This window comes from Sarcophilus harrisii, chromosome 6 (assembly GCF_902635505.1).
Source record: "Sarcophilus harrisii chromosome 6, mSarHar1.11, whole genome shotgun sequence".
Classification (NCBI taxonomy): Eukaryota; Metazoa; Chordata; class Mammalia; order Dasyuromorphia; family Dasyuridae; genus Sarcophilus; species Sarcophilus harrisii.
In genome coordinates, this window is record NC_045431.1 from 30,472,704 (window position 1) to 30,496,548 (window position 23,845).

Here is a 23,845-nt window from a genome sequence, read left to right on the forward strand (position 1 = left end):
TGTTATCAGGCCAATAATTCTACATGATGAGAAAGTCTAAATAGATTGTGATCTTCAAACATCCAGAGAAATATTAAAGTTCTAGAAAGGAGACTGTTTTCTGTAATACTACCATGACTATTTCCCACAAGTCAGCTAGACAATAATCTTTTTTAAGCCCTTAGTACATGCCAGATTCTTCTGGGGATACAGAGAAAGGCAAAAGACAGTTCTTGCTGTCAAAGAACTCAGCCTTGTGCATTCTAATCTTTTTGCTTTGTGGAAATTATTTCTAATTCTTGGTGAAACACAGGTGCTCTTTATCATTAACATATGATCACACTGCATAGAAATCAACTTTTGTGTTGTTTTATTGATTTCCTATGCTAACAATTCTGTCATCCATACAATAGCTTTTTTTCCTTTTCATAGACTAATGAAAAATGTTTCCATGCTCTTATCCTTATATGATGCATATTATATATATATATATATATTTAAATAGGCACACAGACATATATACCTATGTATATGTGTATATATACATATATGTCTATATTTAATCACATATGTAAATAAGCATATGTATAAACACATAATTTAATTCTAGGCTTTGTTAGTCATACATATTTTTTTTATACCTCTGAAGCTTAAGTTCATTGAAATGGAATTCTTTTAATAGATTTGCCCAAAGGTTACACCTTTGCCTTTGGAATTATTAAAATGTCTGAGATTACTTTTTAGTAAAGTGTCAATAACTTCTAAATGCAGAGAAAGATTCTTTATTTCTTTTGTTGGCTACTATTTCTATCTGCAATTCTCCCCCACCACCACCAAAAAATACTCAAAGTAAATAAAACTTTTTTCTTTTACTTTTAACTACACTTATTTTCTTTGGACTAAAGTTTTCAATTTTATATTATAAACATTACTTGTTTTGTCTTTTGTTACCATCTTTATCCCATATTTTGTCAAAAATTACACTCATCTATAGCTATAAAAGGTATTTTCTTTACCACTCTAATTTAACCATTTGTCATAGTCATAGTTTGTGTTAGAAGTAAGAGTGGAATCCAGAAATTCCTTGATTGGAGAGAAGTTTTCTAAATTACCCATACCAAATTACCTCTTCAACTACGATAAAGGGGAATTATAAAAGCTGAAGATATAAACAGAAAAAATGAATTTAATGAAGAAATATTATACATTAAGTCCAAGAAATAAACGTAACCAAGTAGTTGGATTATTTTTTTTTTAATGGAACAAATAGAACACAATGGCCCAATGAAACAAGAAGCAATATTTGGGAGAAAAAAAAGTAAAAAGATTGAAAAATAGGATATCAAAACAGGAAATAAAATTTAAGAATCATCAAATTCCCTGAAAATCATGACCAAACAAAAAAGCCTGGGTTCTGTATATGAAAAAGTCATAAAAATATAAAAGTAATCTATTAGAACCTCGAGACAAAGTAAAAATGAGAAGAATCCATTGGCTACTTCCTGAAAGAAACCCTGTATTAAAAAACCTAAGAATGGTATAGCCAAAATCCAGATTTTCTAAGTCAAAGGAAAAAATTTTTTTAGTTCTGTCTTCTCCACAGTTGGATACCCTACAGTCTATCACAATCCCTGGCTTCTGCTTTTGTCTCTTGGTGGTCCAACATGGGAATTGGTCTTTTAAGTCTTTCTCTGTTTCTTGCACAATCTCCAGTAAGAAATTCTTGTACAATGATCCAACTGAGCATTAGTTCTGTGTCTTGCTATGGGCCTGACAGGCTCCAATCATTATTTTTTCCATTATTTTACATGTCATTTTACAAGGAAGCTTTTTGGGAATACAATCATCACAGAAGAAACCTTTGCCAATGAAATCTGACATAATTTTATAATGAAATAAAATGAAAGCCCTGAATTGGGTGGAATCAGTTATAGCATGAAGATGTCATTTTATTTTTGGCAAAACTGGGCTTGGCAAAGTTGGATGTGACAAGAGACTGGAAGGGCCAAGAAAGCCAAAGGCCACCTCAGAGTTCTAATCTGTAATCTTGTAGAGCATACCTCACTTTTAAGTCAATACTTCTGGTCTATTAATTCTGTGAAAAACACAGAGATTTCTATGCAAAGGTACTAGGATAATCTTACTCAAGAATATGCCCAAAGAAAATCTTAAAAAAGAAAAGACAAAAAGGTAGTTAGAAAAAAGATAGAAGTGAATATGAACAAGGAAGAGAAGAAATATGAAATAGTCAAGATTATAAATACAAAGTTTAAGATGGGATGCTTTGACCACTAAACTTGCCTTGTTTTCAGCTGTTTTGACTTCAACAAAAACAAAAAGATAAAAAATATCTTAAAGTAATATGTACAATATGCTAGATTACTGTATCCTTGTTTAAATGGTATCCTTAAGGTGACCCCTCCAAAAAGTACTGAGAAGAGCTGATAATGTTTTTATATCCTTTCTCTTGTCTGTAGGTTATACTTCTTCCCAAAATAATGAAATGATCAACATAGTACTGTGTTAATGTATTTAAATTACTGTATATTCTTGTCATGGCTTAATATTTCTTTTAAACTGGTCCCTGGAAGAAAGCCCAATCATTTATGTGTGATCTGACAAGGGGAGAATAGTGACACTATTTTTTTCCCCTTCCATCTGATGGACACTAGGAATTCATGAGCTTTTTGGGTTGCCACGTTGCATTGATGAATCATGTTGAGATCACAGTCCATTAAAACTCCTAAATCTTTTTCACAAAAAACAAAACAAAAAAAACCCAAACTATCATTTAGCTATACCTTCATTTGTTCCATACTTGTGAAATTGATTTTCTGAACTCAAGCCTAGAATTTTACATTTAACTCTATAAATTTAAGGGTTTTTCAGATTTGACCTATTACTCCACATTTAAGATTATCAGAAATTTCAAAGCAAGAGAAGAAATAAAACAAATTTAATCTAACTTGCATATTTTATTAGCCCTTTGGTGGTCTTTGCCACCACCTAATCATCATTTAAGACATGTGGTATTTGCAAATTTATGATCAAGTAACGTTTCTCTCTCTCTCTCCTCCATGATTATAATCTCCAAATATTCACACTCCAAAGTTATTACAAATTAGCAGAACATTCCAAAAGTGTTCTTTACAATATCTTATAGCCAAAAACAAATATGAAAAATGTTAACATGTTCTTAAACAAAGAGTTATGGCTCCCATAATAGCAATTTGTATAAACTATTGGACATTGCTTATTTTTCTAGAGTGTTACTAATTCCACAGTTTCATGGATATTTTAGGTGTTTTTAAGCACAGTGTCTAGGAACTAGAAACTCAAACTACTACAGTTTGATTCTCATTTGAAGTGGTAGAGAAGAAAGAAAACTAAGGAAGACATGACTGGCTGTCTAGAAGGTGAAAATTGTACTTACGATATGACGGTCCCCTTGGTAACTGTCTCAAACAGTATCAAATGAAAAATTACTGAGCTTTATATGCTGAAGAGACCTGGAATCGCTAACTTCCCAAGTTACACTAACATAGAACTTTTAAAAACACATATAAGTAGAATATATGAAATATAAAGTGATTTTTTTTTTCCTCCCACCAAAAGCAAGGGTAGAGAAGAGTTGACACAATGGAAAAAAAGGGTCAGAGATGCTTCAAAGCCAGGATTACTTTGATGTTTTTTAAATGGGAGCATTTAATAAAAATAAATTGTGAAAGATCATAAGATCAAAGACTTTGAGGTTCAAAAGTCATTTAGTTTAACTTTGGCATTTTACAGATGAAGAAACTCAGACCCAAAGAGGTTGACTTTGGAAACACGAATCTCTAGGGTGCAATGCTGGTTTAAAAACCCACTCACTGGGTTACTACGTCTCAGAATCCTTCAAGTCAGGGCTTGCGACACTCAATCCCCTCCCAGGTCCCTTTGTGATCCTATATTAGGATGGAGTAGGCCGCAAAGCCAGGATCAAAGGGAAGTACAACAACAAACACCAGATCTGATCCTCCTTATGTTATACCAGCGATTCTTAACCTTTGGGGTCCCGGGACCCCTAGACAATTATATATATATATGCTTACAACACTATCTGCCCAAGAGTATTTGTTTATTTAGGTCATGTCAGTCAACATTTGCCATCCTACAAATAAAAGATGAAAATACTTTTGACTTTGAGGACCTGACCACTCTTTGACAATACCCTTGGTCTAAGAGAGAGAAACAGAATAAAGACACCTAGAATGTCTTATTATTTAAAAACCAAAAGTCCCTTTGCTGTGTTTCAAGCACTCAAATTCTAGTTTAGTTGGGAGAAAGGCTCTATCTCTCCTGTGGTTATTGCCTTTTGTAATATCAAGCAGAACAAAGGAGTCAGACAAGAAAAGGTTTTTCTGAGGGAATCTGTGGCCTCAAATAAGTATGTTCACAGAACCTGGCAAAATGTCTGTTCTGAGCAGGGACTGTTGCAGATCAGGCCATCTTCCAAGGTGCAAAGCATAGTAATGATGGGACCTGAAGCTCTGCACTAGTAACTAGTGTCTACTATCATCCCAGCAAAGTAATCCTTATTTAAATCCCTAATATTTTTGCTTCCTCTTTACCTTCTCAGGGTCTGAATCCTTAGAACTGAGGTTCCCACTACTTTTCTGAAGCTGCAGGATCTTCTAATGGCCACACACAAAGCCTTCTTATCAATTCTTCCTTTATTCTCTGCAGCTTCTGACACTGTAAATCTCTATTTCCTCCTAATAAGCAGCCTGCATGTCCTATGGGTAGTGTCTCTATCAAGAAAAAGTGAAGGTAGCCAGTGCAATCGTTGCCCCACTAGAGCAAACTTATGGGGGAGGTATATATAGCACAGGATGAATGGCAGGGAAGGGGGGTGATTTTTGCCATTACGGGGAATATCAATTAACCAGCACTCAATAAGTGTCAAGCATAATGTCTGGCCCTGGGAAATAAAAACACAATACAATCCTTTACCATATGGAGCTTATATTCTCCTGGGATAAATAACATATTTATAGATACATATGACACACATACATATATATTACACATACATATATATGTGGTACAAACATACATGTATATATATATATTATACACATATATAATATATATGTGATGCAAATTTATATATATAACTGAAAAAAAAATCAGTGGTTGGAGGACCTGCTAACTGCTGAAGGAATTAGGAAAGGCATTTAGAGTGGTAACTGAGCCCAGCTTCAAAAGGTGCAAGGATTACAAGTAGGAGAAAAAGAAGGGTGAAGAGGGAGAGTATCAAAAGCTAGGGGATAATGTGTGTAAAAGTATGGACATGGACAAGAACAGCAGGTAGACCAGTGTGGCTGGAACACAGTTGGAGTTGGATGGAGGGGGAGTGAATGCATAATTAGTGAACAAATATTTTCCTTGGCTTCTAGTGTCTTAAAAGAAAAAGCATGTATTTATGCATATGCATGTGCATATATATATGTATGTAAATTTGGTTTTTTTTTATTTTAGGAGATAAGCAAGATGAGGTTGCGATGATTGTGAAATGCTTCAATGGCCAAACAGAAGAACTTGCATTTTTTCCTTAATGCAGTGGGGAACCATGAGGCTTACTAAGCATGGCCAGACAGGTGTACTAGGAACATCCATTTGGCCACCAGGCAGAGGCAACTGGACAGAGAATAAACTAGAAGGAAAGACATCACTTAAGATGAATTCTCAAATCCATTTGATTAGGAGAGTATTTCGCCCTTGCCAATTATTGTGTAATACAATAGATTGTGTCACATAATAGAAAAGCTGCTTGTGTAAACTGTTATCCCAATAAATTCATTGTAAGCTCCCTGAGGGTAGGGATCATGTTTTATCTAAACTCCTTCACTACAGCTTTACCATAGTGCTTTACATACAGCAGGGACTTAAAAACTAGTTGTTGTGTTATATCATATATTAATGTACGCTCTATTCCCATTTAATTTTCATTGAGGAGGGAGAACAGGGGGCAGAACAAAAAGCAAGAAAGCAAGAAAAGTAAAGGAAAGAAAAGAGAGAGCAAAGTGATGTGAACACCATGAAATGATTTAAGCATTACTGTGTGTAAAGGTTTTACAAAAGCCTTCATGGTGATTATTTCACATAATCCCCTAAATGCCTAAAATTTGAGCTTTGTGTTAACTTTTTTTCACTGGTGATAGAATGACTCAAGTGCAGAAGGAAACATTTTCTCAGGATTTATGCTGGCATATATCCCATTGAGTTACATTTTCCTGGAAGAAGCTGTTCTCAGTGTATAGCAGCACAGGCCCCTGAAGGTGAATAAATTATTCAGTTTAAAGCTTAAGAAAGGCAATAGTAGGGGCTAGGCCAAAACTGCTACTACCAAGAAAACAGTTTTAAACTGAAAAATAAATGGGGAGAAAGAAACTGTCCACATCAGGGGTTCTTAATATTTTTTCTGTCATGGACCCTTTTGGCAATCTCGTGGAGTATATAAACCCTTCTCAGAATAATGTTTTTAAATGCATGAAATAAAATACATAGGATTATGAAATGAATCAATTAAAATGAAATACAGTTGTCAAAAATATATTCTTTAGAAGCCAAATTCATGATTCCAGATCAAGAAACACTGGTTTACATTGGTTTATCAAGTAGGTGAGGCTAATAAGAGTGGGTACAATGGAGGAAGAATAGCAGTTAAGACATCCTGAAGATAAAAAAATCTGAACCAGTAATCAATCAATAGCCAAAACAAACCAAAACAAGAAACAAGGTCTTCAAATGTCTATATACAGATGCAAGAGTAAGCAGAACTAGAGACTCGTACAAGGAGGTAAATTTGATTTATATTATTGAGGCTTGACGGGATGAGAACCGTGACTGGAATATGGTTTGGGGTAGGGATATCATATTCAAAAGAAATGGGAAAGGTTAAAAAGGTAGAGGATTTAAGGGAGTGAGAAGCTAAGAATTTTGGTAGATTCTGTATATCTAGAAGCTATACTTGAGGAAATCCTGGAACCAGAGGAGAGAAGCAAGGAAAAACAGAAATGATGGTCCTTAGAACAAATCAACAGGTTTTTGTGTGTGTTGTTCAATTAGGTTTTTTTTTTGTTTTTTTGCAAAGATACTAAAGTGGTCTGTCTTTTCCTTCTACAGATCATTTTATAGATGAGGAAACCGAGTCAAGTAGGGTGAAGTGACTTGCTTGGATCACCCCACTGAAGCCATATTCAAATTCTGGAAGATGAGATTTCCTTACTCCAAGCTTGGTACCCAATCCACTCTGGCTACTCTACCACAACAGGCTACCCAAGAATCAAGAGAAAATAAATGAGAAATTTATAGAAGAGAACCCAAATCTCCCACACAGAGAAGATGGTATTGTTTCAATTATCCTGATACCTACAGGAATTCTATCCCTGCCAAAGCACAGCAGCTAATAACTGTGACTCACTTTAATAATAGTTCCATCCTTTTTTAAAGGGTAAGAACTAAGCTGAGAGAATTCTATTCTGGATATAATTCTCACAATTAGGGGAGATTTGGTAACTGGGGTAGAAATTATGGGAACTTTGGGAAGAAGTAAGCTCTCCCTTACAGAGTTTATGAAAGAAAAAGGAGGGTGAAACTGGGCATTCTATGAATGACTCGTATATTACTAGATTTGGGGAAAACAGCTTTCAAAATGCTCAGAAAAAACACTCATTTTAGGTGCCCAGAGAAGAAGATTCTAATAGGAAAGTGAGCCCAAGAGATATGAGCAGGTTTCAAGAATGGAATTCTTGCAACATAACTTGCAACATAACAACATAACAACAACTTTATGAAGAAGAAAAACAGAAGTCTGAAAGGATGATACAATTGTCACAGAGAACTCCAATTTAGATTTTAAAACGATATATATATATGAAAGATATGTAGAAGGAAAGGTAGATTATGGAATATTAATTCAAATTGATAACACAGTATTGACTGTATTGTAGTATTTCTACAGTATTTTTAGACTAGGATATCTAATGAAAATAAAGTGCCTAATTTTTTTTTAGTTATATTGGGAAAAAAGTAGGGGAAAGTACAGCTCCTTAGAATATGGATGACAGAATGATGATAATTGATCAAAGAGAGGAGGTGGAATTACCTAATTAGTTTTTGTTTGGTTTCTCTACTAAGAATATTAACCTTTGTAATCGAAGAAGGAAACAAATATGTCTAGAATTAACATCAAATGTGTTTAAGGAGATAGTATTCTAATCTAATCTAATATTTTAAGTAAAGTATTTAGCTGACCTTGCATTCAACTCACAACTATATGGCAAGTCACCGAGAGAATTGGCAGATGGGATTACTGAGCCATCTTCAATGATCTCTTCTTTGAAATATTGTGAAAATAAAGGACATGCAGAACTGAACTGACAAACAGAAGAAAATAGGGTCTGCGAATGATACCATGATGGATTTGGTCACTTAAGCAATAAGAGAGAACACTACGTATTTTCTCTAGTCCCCACAGATTCACCAACAACAATTACAACTCTTCAAGAGGAATTTTGTGTCAGAAGTTGAGCAATTATAGGTGAAGCCATATGAGAAAGAAAGAAGTCCAACAAAATACTTATGTTATAAAAATGAAGAATGCCAAAGCCTTCATGCATTCAATCCATATCCTGCTAGCCTCCAAGTTGAGACAGAACCCATTATCTGCCCATGGGCTGCCTCTTTTGGAATCCACTCAAGATTTCCCTCCTATCCTACTGCAGAGACTGCCATCATATTTCATCCTTAGTATCCCATCAACATCATCCAGTTGCAATAATCAACTCTTTTTAGTTATGTGTGTGGTAGAGAGGCTTAAGGGGAAAATTAGGCTTCTCTTTGCCTGAGGTAGCCCAAAAGCACTCCAAAGTAGCAAACTCTGTAAGAAACACTCATTTTCTTCCCCCAATCCTTGCCTCATTTCTCAATATTGCAAGAATTGGCATTCATTGATTCAGCAATAGGACCTTAAAATGGAGAAATTTGGGACAAGAGACTAGTGTGTGTGCATTTGGATGAAGGAAGAAATGAACCCCCAAAATAATAACATATTAAACATGGAGCCAATTTAAATAAGCTGAAATTTATTAAGAATAGATGTGAAGTCTTATATTTGAGTTAAAACATTTTACTTCACAAGTTGGGAAAAGCTGGATAGTAATTTGTCTGGGGAAAAAAACCCTGAGGTTTTGGTGGATTGTAAGGTCCAATAGTTAGTGGTATAAGCAACTATAATAGCTTAAGACCTTATTTTAGCTTCCACCAAATAGGATAATGTAATTACATGATATTAAGACAGACAGCTTCTTGGAATAAGAAAACAATCATCCTTTTTATATTATATTCTGGTCAGACTAAATCTGGAGTATTGTATTTTGTTCTGGGTACCACAGTTTAAGAAGGATGTTATAGGTTGTAGAATTTCCATAGGATAGCAACCAGAATATTTAAGGGCCTCAAAGTCTGCCCATAAGAAGACTGGTAGAAGAAATTGAGAAGGTTTTATAAGGCAAGGAAATTTAGGAGTCCCCAAGTACTTGGCAGAAGGATTATATTTATTCCATTTGATGGCAAGAGTCACAAAAGCAAATTTAGACTTCATAAAAGGAAAAGAATCCTAATCATCAGAATTGTCCAAAAGTGGAACAGACTGCCTCAGGGAGCTGTATCCTCCCTTTTGTTGGAAGTCTTTAATCAAAACAAAGGCTGGATGGTCATTTTTGGATTTTGCCACAAATGAAATCCTTTTGGGGACATGGGCTAGGCTCGATGGTTGCTGAAGTCCCTCCTAACTCTAAACTTCTGCAATTCTATGAAATAAGAAATCCCTGCAAGTTTAGAGTGGTAAATAAATCTAAACTCAAGCTTATTTCCTTGTTATCAACTCCTCATTTGCCTTTGATTACTGACAGAAAAGCCACCTTGACTAACAGTCATGTTGACCATTATCCAAACATATAATCATGAACTACCTAGTTAACGTGTAAAATAATTACAGCTTAAGATTCTTCTTAAGGAACTACTTCAAAACTCGTAAGTACAGGGGACTCCAAAATTTACCATTGAGGTACTTATTTTTCTTATAAATTTCTTCTGTGCCACAAGACTACTGGTGAGTATGGAGGTGTTAAGGATTTAATACTAGTAGGAAAGGCCAAGGGAATGAACATTTATATAATTTATATAATATATAATTATATATATTTATATAATATCTGGGGGCCTAGTTTTTTCCCTAAGGTTTTTACAAAGCACTTAACAAATATCTCATTTGATCCTTATGACAGAAAGTGCTATTACTATCATCACTTTAGATTTGAGGAGACTGGAGTGGACAGAGATCAACCACTTGCTCAAGGTCACACAGCTACTAAGTGTCAGAGGCTAAGCTGGACACAGGTTTGCTGACCCCAAACCCAGTGCTCTATCACAGGGCTACCAGCAGCCTCTGCAACATTGCACAAACTAACTGGGGGGCTTGGTCCCCCACGGTAAATTATTTGGGTATATTGGGATTGCTAAAGGCACAAGGGAAACAAACACTCCTGTTAATAAACTTGAAGTACTGAAGGATTAAAGTATGACTTCAATATTTTTCAATCAATTGTTTTGTTATAATGTTGACACAGCCTTAAATCAGTAAAGAATGGGAACATATGATTTGTGATATATTGTTTTCATTCTTTTATAACATTAATTTTTTTCTAATCCGTTTCTTTCCATTGTAGCAAAGTTGGCATTCCTCCCTGAGGTCTACTTTTAGTAACTTATGTGCCAAACAATATACAAGCAATTTTAACACTCTTCCTACCAACACAAATGGCTAACCAGACTTTTATATCTGAAAAAAACAACACATCACCTTTTTTTTTTTTTTTTTTTTTTTTTTTTGGTAATTTCAGCTCCAAAGAAAATGTCACATTTAATTTTGTTCTCACAAAAAGTATTTTTTAAAAAGCGCTTTTGCTCCTGGGGTTGATACCTCAAGCACCCTGGAAGCTAAAATAAGGTCTTAAGTAAAATTTTCAATGCATGAGAACCTACACCATTTTGCTTGTAAAAAGAGAAAAATCCATAGTAGCAAACCGTCAGTAACTCTAGTGAAGAAAATGCAGTGTTTTAAACATGCCGAAATGACTTTTCAAAGCAGCATAAAATTTATAGTAAGAGACTTAAGGGGCATATCAAAACAAAACCTCAAGTAGCCCAATTTTTCTTTCTGGAATCAAGTCAATAACTTGCTTATTCTGGATTCTATTCAGAAGTCATTCAGCAGTGGCTGGTTCCCCAGACAGTTAAACTTGACTGAATAATACATACGTATTGAGCTTCATAGGGTGTAGATGACAACTTCACAATTATATTCTGAGCAGACTCATGCAGAGGGATAGCATTTTATTTCATACATGGTTCTGGTGGTATCAAATTCAGATAAAGGGAATTTCTTTGTTCCAGAAGGAGAATTGTGTTTATTAAGGGAGGAGAAAAAAGCAATATAACAAACTGAAGTTGGTTTAGGGCCACAAATTCACTTACTGAGCAGGAACATTTGCTACACACAGTTTGTGTGGACTCATTAAATAGTGGTTAAAAAAGGTTTTATTTGTCATGATAGGGTGGCAAGGGACATTAGTGAGAGATACAGCTTTGACATACAAAGCTCTCTGGCTAAGAAAGGGAGATTTCAACTGCAGATGAGATGAGCAGAAGGTAGAAAGTAGAGACATTGATAGTGGATCTACATGATTAGTAGATGAAAACAAGAATTCTCGAGAACCGTTTTTCTTGAGATCCTTGAAGACTGTTGGAACTTCTACATGCTAAAGACTTAGATGTTCAAAATTTTCTTACTGTTGCTGCAGTCTCAATACATTGGGTCCCTGTCCTCCCTCCCAGACTTTCGGCAAAAACAGTAGACTCGAACCCTTTCTAATCCCTTTTAAGGGAGAGGAGATACTGGAAAATGGAAGTAGCAACTCCCTACAAAATCACGTGGCCAGAACTAAATGACAGAGCAAAGTGAGACATGGTTCCTCTGCTAGAGTATGTGTGTGGTTACAAAAGGCACGGAGGAAAGGATATTTAGTCTCTGGCTGAGGCTGGTTCTGATCCCTTAGAAATCACATGGGTCAGGATCTGAGGCCCATAAAATGTGAATGGACCAATCCATGAGGAAGGTTGGAGACAATTTAAGGTCCAGCATTTTTTCAGGAATCTGCCATCAACAACATGGCAGGAATCAGAAAATATGAAATGGGGTAATAGAAAAAAAAAAATCAAAGATCACAGGAGGAAGAAATCTCAGTGAAAAGCCATAAGGATGAAAAAATAAATTCACTGGGGAGATATTAAAAGCAGAAGGGAAGATGGCCATCAAACATCTAATCAAATTCAAACATCTCTAGAGTAAATATTCTAAGACAAAGGAAAGTGAAGCAGTATCTGATGAGGCAGAGAATTTCTCCCCAACAGCTTGGAACAACAACATGATGTTCCCAAATGGTTCAAGGGAGAAATAAGAATCATGAAAGCAGAATTAATGACATGTATAACAGAATAGAAAAACTTGAATCTATGGAAGTGAGTCTCTCCAAATAAATGAAAGAGAAAACTGATGACTGAAAAAATACACATATATGTATAAAAACACACATATAACACATATATATTATATGTAATGTATATCCATACATATGTATAAAACACACACACACACACACACACATATATATATATAGACACACAATGTATATACTGAAGTGAAGGGCAATTTGGAGAAACAGAAGCAAAAAGCTATTGAAAGAGAAAAGGAAAAGAATAAGTACCCACATACAGACACATATGTATATATAGATAGATAGTACCTACTATATGTAAAAATAATAAATAATATGATAAATAATAACATTTTACCTTTTGTAAGATTGGTATTATTATTATTATACTCATTTTCCAGTTGAAGAAACCGAGGCAGATAGTGATTAAATGATTTGCCTAGGATCATACAGCTACTAAATGGCTAAGGTTGGATTTGAATTCAATTCTATCTAATTCCAGATCCAGTATTCTATCCACTGCATCTCCTAGCTGCCTGAGACCCATGATCTCTATAAAAACAAAACATACTGATATTGAAAACAGCTGCACAGAGAAAATTTAAGCATTGTAGGTTTCTCAGAAGAACTTTGCAAATAAAACCAACAACAATCTAAACATATAAGAAAACTGCCCAGATCTTTAGAATATAGAAAACAAAGTACAAGTTGAAAGAATTCATAGTGGGATCATAGAAGAAGCAAAAAAAAACCCAAACTCTAAAAAAATCCCAAATCCCATGTTGCAAATTCCAACACACATAGCAGTGAAATTGAAAAATTCCAATGGCAAACAATAAAATCTACAAGCAATCAAGAGAAAGATTTTCAAATAAAAAGGGCAAGAAATACATTATTAAATCACAGGAAACTGCAGAAAGGAATGAAATAACATATTCTGGAAAGCAGAGGAACTCAAGATGCAAACAATGATGTCACACCCTACAAATCACCTTAGATCACTGTCCAATAAAAGAGAGATATTAAAAGTATTTCTAGAAAATAAGTTGATATGAGCATATTATTTGCTTGGAAAGCATCCCAGACTATAAAAACAGAAGGGTAAATACAGCTATCAACATATGATAGCTATTAGTTTAGGTTAATGAAATTAAAATTATTTCATTCAACGAATGTTTTGTAAGGACACCATAGGTGAGATAATATGGTGAAGGAACCTAAGTACTCACAGGATCATGAGTTAGACAATTTATTACTTATAGGCATATGAGCATATGAAGGCCTGAACTAAGTAGTGGCCAAATGAATTTAAAAAAGGTGAGGGCTTAATCTATGAGACTTAACAAATGATTGTATAAAGGTAAAGAAGTGAGAAGAATTAATGATGACCCCAGGTTTGCAAACTAGGATTCCCTCAATGGAAACTGAAATTTTGAATAATATAATACCTGTTGTATTTATGCCCTTTGTAATTGAAAAAGTGACAACATTCTAGTCTAGGCCATGATCTCAGAGGAGCCCAAGCTTTTGTAAACTTAACAGTTCATTCAAAGCAAAGGTAATAGTTTCCTCTGAAAAGAATCTTAAATAAAATAAACCCAGCTTCATAATGGGCAAACTTCTTGGGGCAGATTGGCCCTGTCATCAGTACAGGAAGCATCAAAGCTGTTTATGATATTAGGGACAGAGAGAATATGATAGTTATAACCCTTATCATTGTATAATCTTAGCTCTTCTTGAAAGAGATCTTGTGCTCTTAAGAAAGAAAATCTCTTCTCATTGTGTTGCCATGTAGATTAAAGAGAGTTCAGAACAATGAATTCTTAAATTGCTATTTAAATTCAAATTTGATAAATTTTATATATTTGTGGAATGATTAGCTTAGAAGAAGCATTTGAAACTGCAATAGGAAGGGGATGAGTTCTAAGAATGATCCCCAAATGAATAATCTTGGGTTATATCAATAGAAATATATTTCCAAAAAAGGGAAGTTAATAGTCTCATTTTGTTTTTCATTGGCAAGGCCAGATCAGGAGACCTGTTTCACTCTGGACTTTAGATTGTAAAAGGAACACTTCTGAGTTGGAACATGTCCAGATAATCGTCCCTATGTAACTGAGGAGACCTAAAACTATTATATGAAGAAAAGTTAAAAAATCTGGAAACACTTAACTTTACAGATGAGAGGAATCATGCTAATGGTGTGAACTATGTGGCCTGTTATGAAGGGGAGATTTAGATACAGATGTCATTTTGTACAGTAGAATTGGGATTAAGGGATTGTCATTCCCCATCTTTACATGGGTTAGGGAGGGTGACTGGACTTGTGATTTCTTTGATATAGAGGACTCTCAGGTAAGGAAATTCCCTCTTCAATGCAAGTAGGCATTTTTTTTCCCCATAGTCCTAAGAGCACTGCCTAGATTAAAAGCTTTTTTAAACTATGGTTTATGACCTTATATGGGGTTGTATAACTAAATGCTGGTGAGGAAAATTAGGCAAGAGTAAAAGGTATCAAATATTCTTCTTGATGTAAAAATAAACAAGCACATTCATTTTGTTACTATGCAAACCAGCTTCCATCTTTAATAAATGGCAAAATTATATGTATGTCTAAGAAATATTTTAAGATAAATTTCTTAATGTTTGATCTGTATACTTATTTTACATATATATATATATATATATATATATATATATACAGAATTGTATAAATATTTCTCAGGTAGAAAGGGGTTGTGGGTAAAAAAAATTAAAAACTGGTCTAAAGCCCTGAGAGTCACAAAGCCAGGATGTATCAGATGGGATGAACCTGGTGTAGGGGCAAGTTCTCTGCCCATTATTCTATGATTTCTCTCATCTTTGCAGTTTTCAGGCATTTAGGGCAATTAACATTTAAATAGGACTTTAAAGTTTATGTTACCTTCACAACATTTTGAGCTAGGTAGTAAAGTATTAAGCAATTAAATAAAGTACTCTCTAAATGTGAATTTTTAAAAATTTATTAGTAACTCCAATTAATGGATGAGGACTCAGAAAAATGAAGTGACTTTATTATTATGGTCACACTGCTAGCAAGTATCAAGGGTGGGGCTTCTTCTAATTGGATGCCCAGTTCTTTCCCCACTATATCATGCTGTGCTTCTCACGAAATTTGTCTTACGGCTCCATGTCAGTGATTCCTGCCCTCAAAATGAGGAATTGTGAAAAAAAAAATCACTCACAATCCACCAAGCCACAATAAGAATATCAATGATGTGAAAATATGCATAGGCAATCCTTGTTATTTTCACAAAAGCCATAATTTGTCATCGTATTATTCATGTCAGCAAGGAGGCAAAAAAAAAAAAAAAAAATCACAAGAAAGCGGAAAGAAATTCTTTTGTTGCTATTGTCAACATTTCTGTTCAGGACCCAATAGAAACTGCAAGAAGAGACTAGGTCTTCCTTTTAAAATAGAACTATTAAAGCCAAACATAGAAATGAGCAAGGAAGCTATCAGAAGAAAAAAGAAAGCTTCGTATCCATTTAGAATAATGGTTTTAACCATGGACCCCCAAGAAAAGAGATTTCAGTAGATTCATGAACTTCTATATGGAAGAATAAATTATACCTTTATTTTGATGAACTACTCAATGAAATTTAACATTTCTCCCCAATGATAAAAAAAAAATTATGAGAAGAGGGACATAGATAGCTTCACCAGAATATTGCAGGGGCCAGTGAAAGCCCTGTCTGCTCCAGAGATAATACTGCCCATTCTATAACTGGAATGGGGGGAAAGGGAAGGGAAGGAGAACAACTTGTCAACTGACTGAAGCTGGCAGGAATATGATTATTTTGTTCATAATTTTGTGAACTCCCCTACTAAAACTCATGTTCAAATATAAGCATACAAATGGATTGTAAAACCATACATAAGTATTTCTGATTTCTGTGCTAATTTGGACTTGAAAATTGAATAATTAGCAATATTTTAACAAACATATGGACATTTTTTTCTTTTGGTCTTACTCCACAGCTGCACATATGAAATACTTTATTTTTAAAACGGAAAGAATTCTAAATAGGATTTCTTCCTCTTCTTTTAAAGTTTATCACTTAGAGAAACATTCAGTCTTTTAATTTTGTGATTAAGTACAAAGCGATTTTACAGAAAACATTTCAGAGGAATTAAGTACCATTTATGGGAAGTATAATCAGAATTTACAAAACTCTGTTAACTTAGAAAAATAATGATGAAAGGTCATTACCATATACCTAAGTCATACATATTATCATTATATCAAACAACTTCAGATCATTGGGAGTGTATTTTTTTTCTAATTGCTGACATAATATTTAAAATGTAAACGATAGGATTTCACCTTATAGTATCTGAGTTGTCCTATACATTTCACTTATGGGAAAAATTAATTTTGTTTTGTTGTTTATTAGTATAGGAAAGCATTAATTATTTTCTGTCATACTCTCAAAGCAATAAATTACTTACATGTCAATTATTCTAACCATGTGTTAATAGAATTCATCTTACATTATGATTATTTCAGTAAAACCTGAACAGACAGGATGCTTTCTTTTTGCCACAGTAACGAAGACAAATGCCTCAGCGATCGGAATCCTAACAAGTCTAGCAACCTGCTTGAAATTTCAGCCATGGATTTTATGATATGAGATCTGACGAATCTATGCAAAGTGATGTTTCCCTTCCTGCTGAGAAACAAATGAGTGTACCACTGTGCGCCTGACCCCAAACAGTGAGCTTTGTAAAGTCACCACTTAACTCCCTGGAAGAAAACCCTTCCTCAAATAGTGGGGGCTGGAATCCATGGCAGCCTAAGATTGAACAAATGAAAGCAACTGTTCATCCACAGCGCTTGCCTGGGTTTCTGTTCTTGCCCCTTATAGGGGGTAGAAGATTGCCCATCATTTCAGTTTTGGAAATTCAGACAGGATAGGTTACTATCAAAATTTTAAAAAGGATCTATAATTATATTTAAAAATTAAAGAAAGGTATTATTTTATATGAAAGGTATAATCATCACAAAGTATCCCAAATCATGAGAAGTTTGAAAATATATGTGTTCTTGGTATTTCTATTCATGTTTCCTTCAGAGGAAGCAGATAGAAAAATTAGTTACTTTGATTTAAAGTCTCAATGTTTGTAAATTTTGAATTACTCTCCTGGAAGACTAAAGTAGAAAGTCATACTTGGAGAGAGAAACAATTGTCACAAATTTCAATGTTTGTTTGGCTGTTCTTTCTTGAATCTGTTATAGTGCTTACCTGACATGTCAAACTTTTCAAAAATATCTCTTTAGTGTGAATGTCAATGTGACACAGTGGGTAGAATAAGGAAAATTGGTATTTAAATCCTGCAACCTCTCTCAGTGCTCAAGAAAACCATAACTTTAAGTTGTGAAGATGTTGCCAGTTTGTAGTGGAATAAGGACTTTCTTTATCTAGGAGCTTCTGGGACTAATGAAATCTCCAGTTTGATCTCTATCTCCTATTCCTATTTTTAATTGAAAGCAGATAGAAACTATCATGTTAAAAGTAGTGGATTTTTCCTTTAAATCCTCGGGGCTCAGTCCTGCTCCTCACACCAGGGATCTAAAAGATACCTGGCATGACACTTGCCCTTTAGAGGTCTATGGTGTAGTTGGGGTAACAAGTCTAATATTAACATGTGTGTAAAGAATGACCAAACTAATTTTTTTTCAGACTCTTATGAGTCACAGGAACTCGGAGAAAGAGATGAGTGTTGGTCAATGTGAAAGGGAATTTTATGGAGACGTGGATGGGAGAGATTGGTGGAGAGGATAGGGAAGAGCATTCCATAGAGGCAAAAGTATGAATTTAGGTCATGAAAAAATAGGTCATATTTGACTCTGGCTGATACACAACATCTGTGTCAGGGAGGACATAGCTAGAAATATTAAATAGTGGTGCTAGTTTGTAAAAGGCCTTGAATGCCAGGCTGAGGGATTTAGACTAATTCCTATGAGATGAAGCACTAAGGGTTTGTATCTTGAAGCTGTCCAGATGGATTGGAAAGCCATAGTTTAGCACCTGCTTCTTTACCTAGAGTTTCCCTCTCTAGAGTCTACTGGTGTTGTTTGCTATGTCAAAGATTCATGAACATTCTTCATGTAGAAGTAGTTGGAAAAAATATTATACCCTAAATAATTTATAAAATAGCCTAAACAAGCAAAACTGAACTCATCTGCAAAAATAATTTTTCTTTTCATTATTTAAATTTGAGATGATTTGCTTTGATTTTTTTTCAAGCACATCCATTTTTATACCATATGTAACTCCTATTATTGACAGATTTTACAAATAGGAAATGATGAAATGCCTTTTTCATCAGAATGTCATCAATTCTTGACATTCAAACTCAGACACTCTCTCAGTCCCCTTCTCGTCTTCCTATATTCAATCCATCAAAGTTTGCTGATTCTAATTCTCTCTCACATTTTGATCCCCACTACCACCTCACCACTCACAATATTCTCTAGTGTAGAAAATGACGATAGTTTTCTCCCTGGTCTTCCCTCTTTATTCCAAAGCATCCTCACACTGTACTCTGATTAATCTCTTTCTAACAAGACTCTGAACACGGCAATTCCCTGATCAAAAAATTCCAGTAGCTTTATGATAAACAGAGACCAAAGTTTTATCCTAGCACTTATGACTAAGAAAGAGAGCTAAAATGGGAGAGAGGAATTGTAAATGAAAGCTAAATGAAAAGCAGATATGAGGGCACCTGGCTGCTTTCTGTAAACTAATGGGCCAGATCAACTACATCTCACAGTCCTCCAGAGTCCATAATATTGGAAACTGTCAGAGAGCTTTGAAATGAAAGGTCTGACCACATCACCCCCCTCCTCCAACACCTTCCTTGGCTTCTTACTGCCTCCAGGACATACAAACTTCTCAGCCTGATATTTTTCCACCATCTCCATTCCCTCCAACTTCAACCTAGGTAACTATTTCCTATTATTCCTTTTTCTCATGTTCATGAAGTATTTCCCTAAATTCTACCTTCTACCTCTGCCCAAGATGTACATCTCCTTTCAGAATCCCTGACTTTCTTCAAAGTTCAGTTTAGGTCCCATCTTTCTCTGTGAAATGTTCTTTGATCTGTTCCCCTATTTCCCTGATGCTCTTCCTGACTTGTTTATTTTCTCTAGCTTGAATTTCCTTCAAATATATTTGTATGAAATAGACTACAAACTATGAGACAAAAGAAATTATATCATTTTATCTTTGTAACAATAAGGAGTGGACAAGAGGCACAGGGTGGTCAGAAAAAGCAATACAAAGATACTCAAGGTCTCTCTTAAGAATCTTAGAATTGATTTACTGACATGGCTTAGGACCACTTAGAGTGGTATCCTTATCAGAGAAGGTGCTCTATGAGCAAAGCCGAAATTAAGTCACCAGAAGAAACACGAGATGCACAAATTTAGAGAAGCCCCTGAAATGTTCATAGGGACTATTTGTGTCCAACCTGGAGCAGAGCACTCCGAGCTCATATCAGTCTCATCAGCCACAGCTGGACCCACTAATGTGACTCTACAGAGTGATGGCATTCTGGTTCTTTTGGAGAACAAGGAACAATCAAGGAGCCTAATGGGGGCTAAAAAGATGCTCCAAGTGCAGTGAATATGTTAGAAGTCTTTCAGCCAGATCCCAGCTTTTGGGATAAGAACTTACTGTTTGATAAAAATTGCTGGGAAAATTGGAAACTAATATGGCAGAAACTAGGCATTGATCCATACTTAACGCCGTACACCAAGATAAGGTCAAAATGGATTCATGACCTAGGCATAAAGAATGAAATTATTAATAAATTAGAGGAACATAGGATAGTTTACCTCTCAGACCTGTGGAAGGGGAAGGTCTTTATGACCAAAGCAGAACTAGAGATCATTACTGATCACAAAATAGAAAATTTCGATTATACCAAACTGAAAAGTTTTTGCACAAACAAAACTAATGCAGACAAGATTAGAAGGGAAGCAATAAACTGGGAAAATATTTTTACAGTCAAAGGTTCTGATAAAGGCCTCATTTCCAAAATATATAGAGAATTAACTCTAATTTATAAAAAATCAAGCCATTCTCCAATTGAAAAATGGTCAAAGGATATGAACAGACAATTCTCAGATGAAGAAATTGAAACTATTTCTAGTCATATGAAAAGATGCTCCAAGTCATTATTAATCAGAGAAATGCAAATTAAGACAACTCTAAGATACCACTACACACCTGTCAGATTGGCTAAGATGACAGGAAAAAATAATGATGATTGTTGGAGGGATCGGAAAACTGGGACATTGATGCATTGTTGGTGGAGTTGTGAACGAATCCAACCATTTTGGAGAGTAGTTTGGAACTATGCTCAAAAGTTATCAAACTGTGCATACCCTTTGATCCAGCAGTGTTACTACTGGGATTATATCCCAAAGAGATTATAAAGAAGGAAAGGGACCTGTATGTGCACGAATGTTTGTGGCAGCCCTTTTGTAGTGGCTAGAAACTGGAAACTGAATGGATGTCCATCAGTTGGAGAATGGCTGAATAAATTGTGGTATATGAAAATTATGGAATATTACTGTTCTGTAAGAAATGACCAACAGGATGATTTCAGAAAGGCCTGGAGAGACTTACACGAACTGATGCTGAGTGAAATGAGCAGGACCAGGAGATCATTATATACTTCAACAACAATACTAGATGATGACCAGTTCTGATGGACCAGGCCATCCTCAGCAACGAGATCAACCAAATCATTTCTAATGGAGCAGTAATGAACTGAACTAGCTATGCCCAGAAAAAGAACTCTGGGAGATGACTAAAAACCATTACATTGAATTCCCAATCCCTATATTTATATACACATGCATTTTTGATTTCCTTCACAAGCTAACTGTACAATATTTCAGAGTCTGATTCTTTTTGTACAGCAAAATAATGTTTTGGTCATGTATACTTATTGTGTATCTAAGTTATATTTTAATATATTTAACATCTACTGGTCATCCTGCCATCTAGGGGAGGGGGTTGGGGAGGGGTAAGAGGTGAAAAATTGGAACAAGAGGTTTGGCAATTGTTAATGCTGTAAAGTTACCCATGTATATATCCTGTAAATAAAAGGCTATTAAATAAAAAAAAAAAAAAAAAGTCTTTCAGCCTTGGAAATGGGCAAACAGTATTGCAATTATCCTACTGTAGGTTAGAAAATTTGATTTAGATTTAAATGACTGATTTGTAAATATATGGAAAGGAAAGCAATGATTACTGAAAGATAGCATAAGCTTACTGAGAACAAATCATACCACATAAACCATATTACCTTTTTGAAAAGTGATACTAGATTGATATATTAAAGAAACAGAATAGATAAGGTATTAGGAGAATATAGGAGATATGCTTAATTTCAGCAAAGCATTTAACAGTCTTTCATAATGTACTTGTGGAAAAGATGGAGGGGTAGGTAGGAAAATAATGAATTCAGAAGTAGATAAGTTATCAGACCCGATGATTAATGGGAGTAGAATTCCAGTAGAATGTCACCTGGCTCTGTCTCCAGTATTTAGCATGGTATATTATTGACTAATCAACTGAAAATGGAGAAAATAACAGAGGATAATCACTGGCTCAAATTATGTCAATGTTACATTATGAAAAGCTAAAATACTTTGGGACAACTCACAGCTCTTTGACACTATGCATGTCTACCCATAGTTCCCTTAGAAAAATGACCTTTTCCATTTGTGAACTTGATGACTACCTGATAAAATGACTGAGTTGTTTTAATTTTAATATCTCTTATTAATGATTTGGAGTGTGTTTTTAAGTAGTTACTGATAACTGGTAATGCTGTTTATGAAAACTGTTCATATCACTTGACTATCTCCTGGGGTATAATTCTTTATAAGACATTTCCATCTTTCCTTCATTTTCTCCCCATAACCTCTCCCAAATGACCAAATTTCTCTCCACTCTCTCACATATTATTTTATAATGCTTAAATTTCAATTGTGAAAATAAATATTAGCCCCCATGCTAGTATTCATAAATACTGGCTCTGGACCAAATATTGAGGTTTCAGATTCAGGGTGGGTTTAAAACTTAGGACAACATTCTTCACTGAAATGTTGAAGAACATTGTCCTGAGCTCTGGGCCAAATACTAAATTAGGAATCACACTGTTTGGTCTGGAGCTAGTATTTATAAATATTACAACATGGGCTAATATTTATTTTCATGGCTGAATGAGACACCTAGGGCAGTATAAAGAAATATGTGAGAGCATATAGGACAATGTTAATGCTGGGGAGGGGGTTAAATCATTAATAAGGAATAATGCAGACATACATTTTCCTTCTCAGTTGATTTCATGAACGTTTACAAACAGCAAACCCTATATTGGCACTCAAAGCTGAAACAGATACAGAATATTCCATAGTATTTTGTCCTAATAGATACCGACTAGTGCTGTTCACTCAGCAACCCTCTGGCATAATGCTTTTATTATGCAGCTTTCCTGTCGCACAACATTAAGCAAATCATCTAGCAATTTCTTTTGGCTGTCAAAGAAGCAAAGATTGAATCCATTTACATTACTGAGGTTCAAAACAGTGTACATTACATTAAAGGAGTGCAATGGGTAATAAGCTAGTTTTCCCCTTCCTAAAGGAAAATATTTTGTAGCCATTCAGATAGCCTAGATTAAGAGTAAAACAAAACAGTTTGCAAGGTTATCTATCACATTGGTGGATTTGTAATTTTTACTTACATCCAGAGACCCTTCATTTATGACGATCATACCCATGTTCTTCTTCAAGAGTTTGCAAGAATGCCCTATAACCCAAAACATTGCAGATTAGGTGACTGGGATGTAATGATACTTGATATCTAACAGATGGCATAATTTTATAACTAAATCCAACTATAGTGAGATTTTGACATGATTCCTAAGGTTCAAAGGAAACAAATTAAAATGATTCAGAATCTCTGAGCAACTCAGGCATTTTACTGGGAAGGTGAGAAGGCTGAGGGCTGGTAAAGTCATAGTCTTAAAATCTATTTTATCCAAGAGGTGGTAGTCAGCTTTTCTCCACCTTCAGTGGATGGGAGTCGGGAAAAGAAGGGCTTCGATTGCTAAAGTTAGGATTTAGCTTAGACATAGGATCATTCCCTGCTCGTAACGGTTGCTATCTTCCTAAGGAGATTACCAAAGGGAAGTCGCTGAG

At 34.9% G+C, this 23,845-nt stretch overlaps 1 protein-coding gene across 2 annotated transcripts in view; it reads right to left on the reverse strand.

The window, feature by feature from the left end:
* ATP8A1 (ATPase phospholipid transporting 8A1) overlaps positions 1–23,845 on the reverse strand; it is a 252,765-nt gene that overhangs the window by 83,692 nt on the left and 145,228 nt on the right. For both annotated transcript variants that reach the window (XM_031943440.1, XM_031943439.1), the window contains exon 24: positions 23,389–23,453. In XM_031943440.1, coding sequence (XP_031799300.1) covers positions 23,389–23,453 — 65 coding nt within the window. The remainder of the gene's footprint in view (positions 1–23,388; positions 23,454–23,845) is intronic.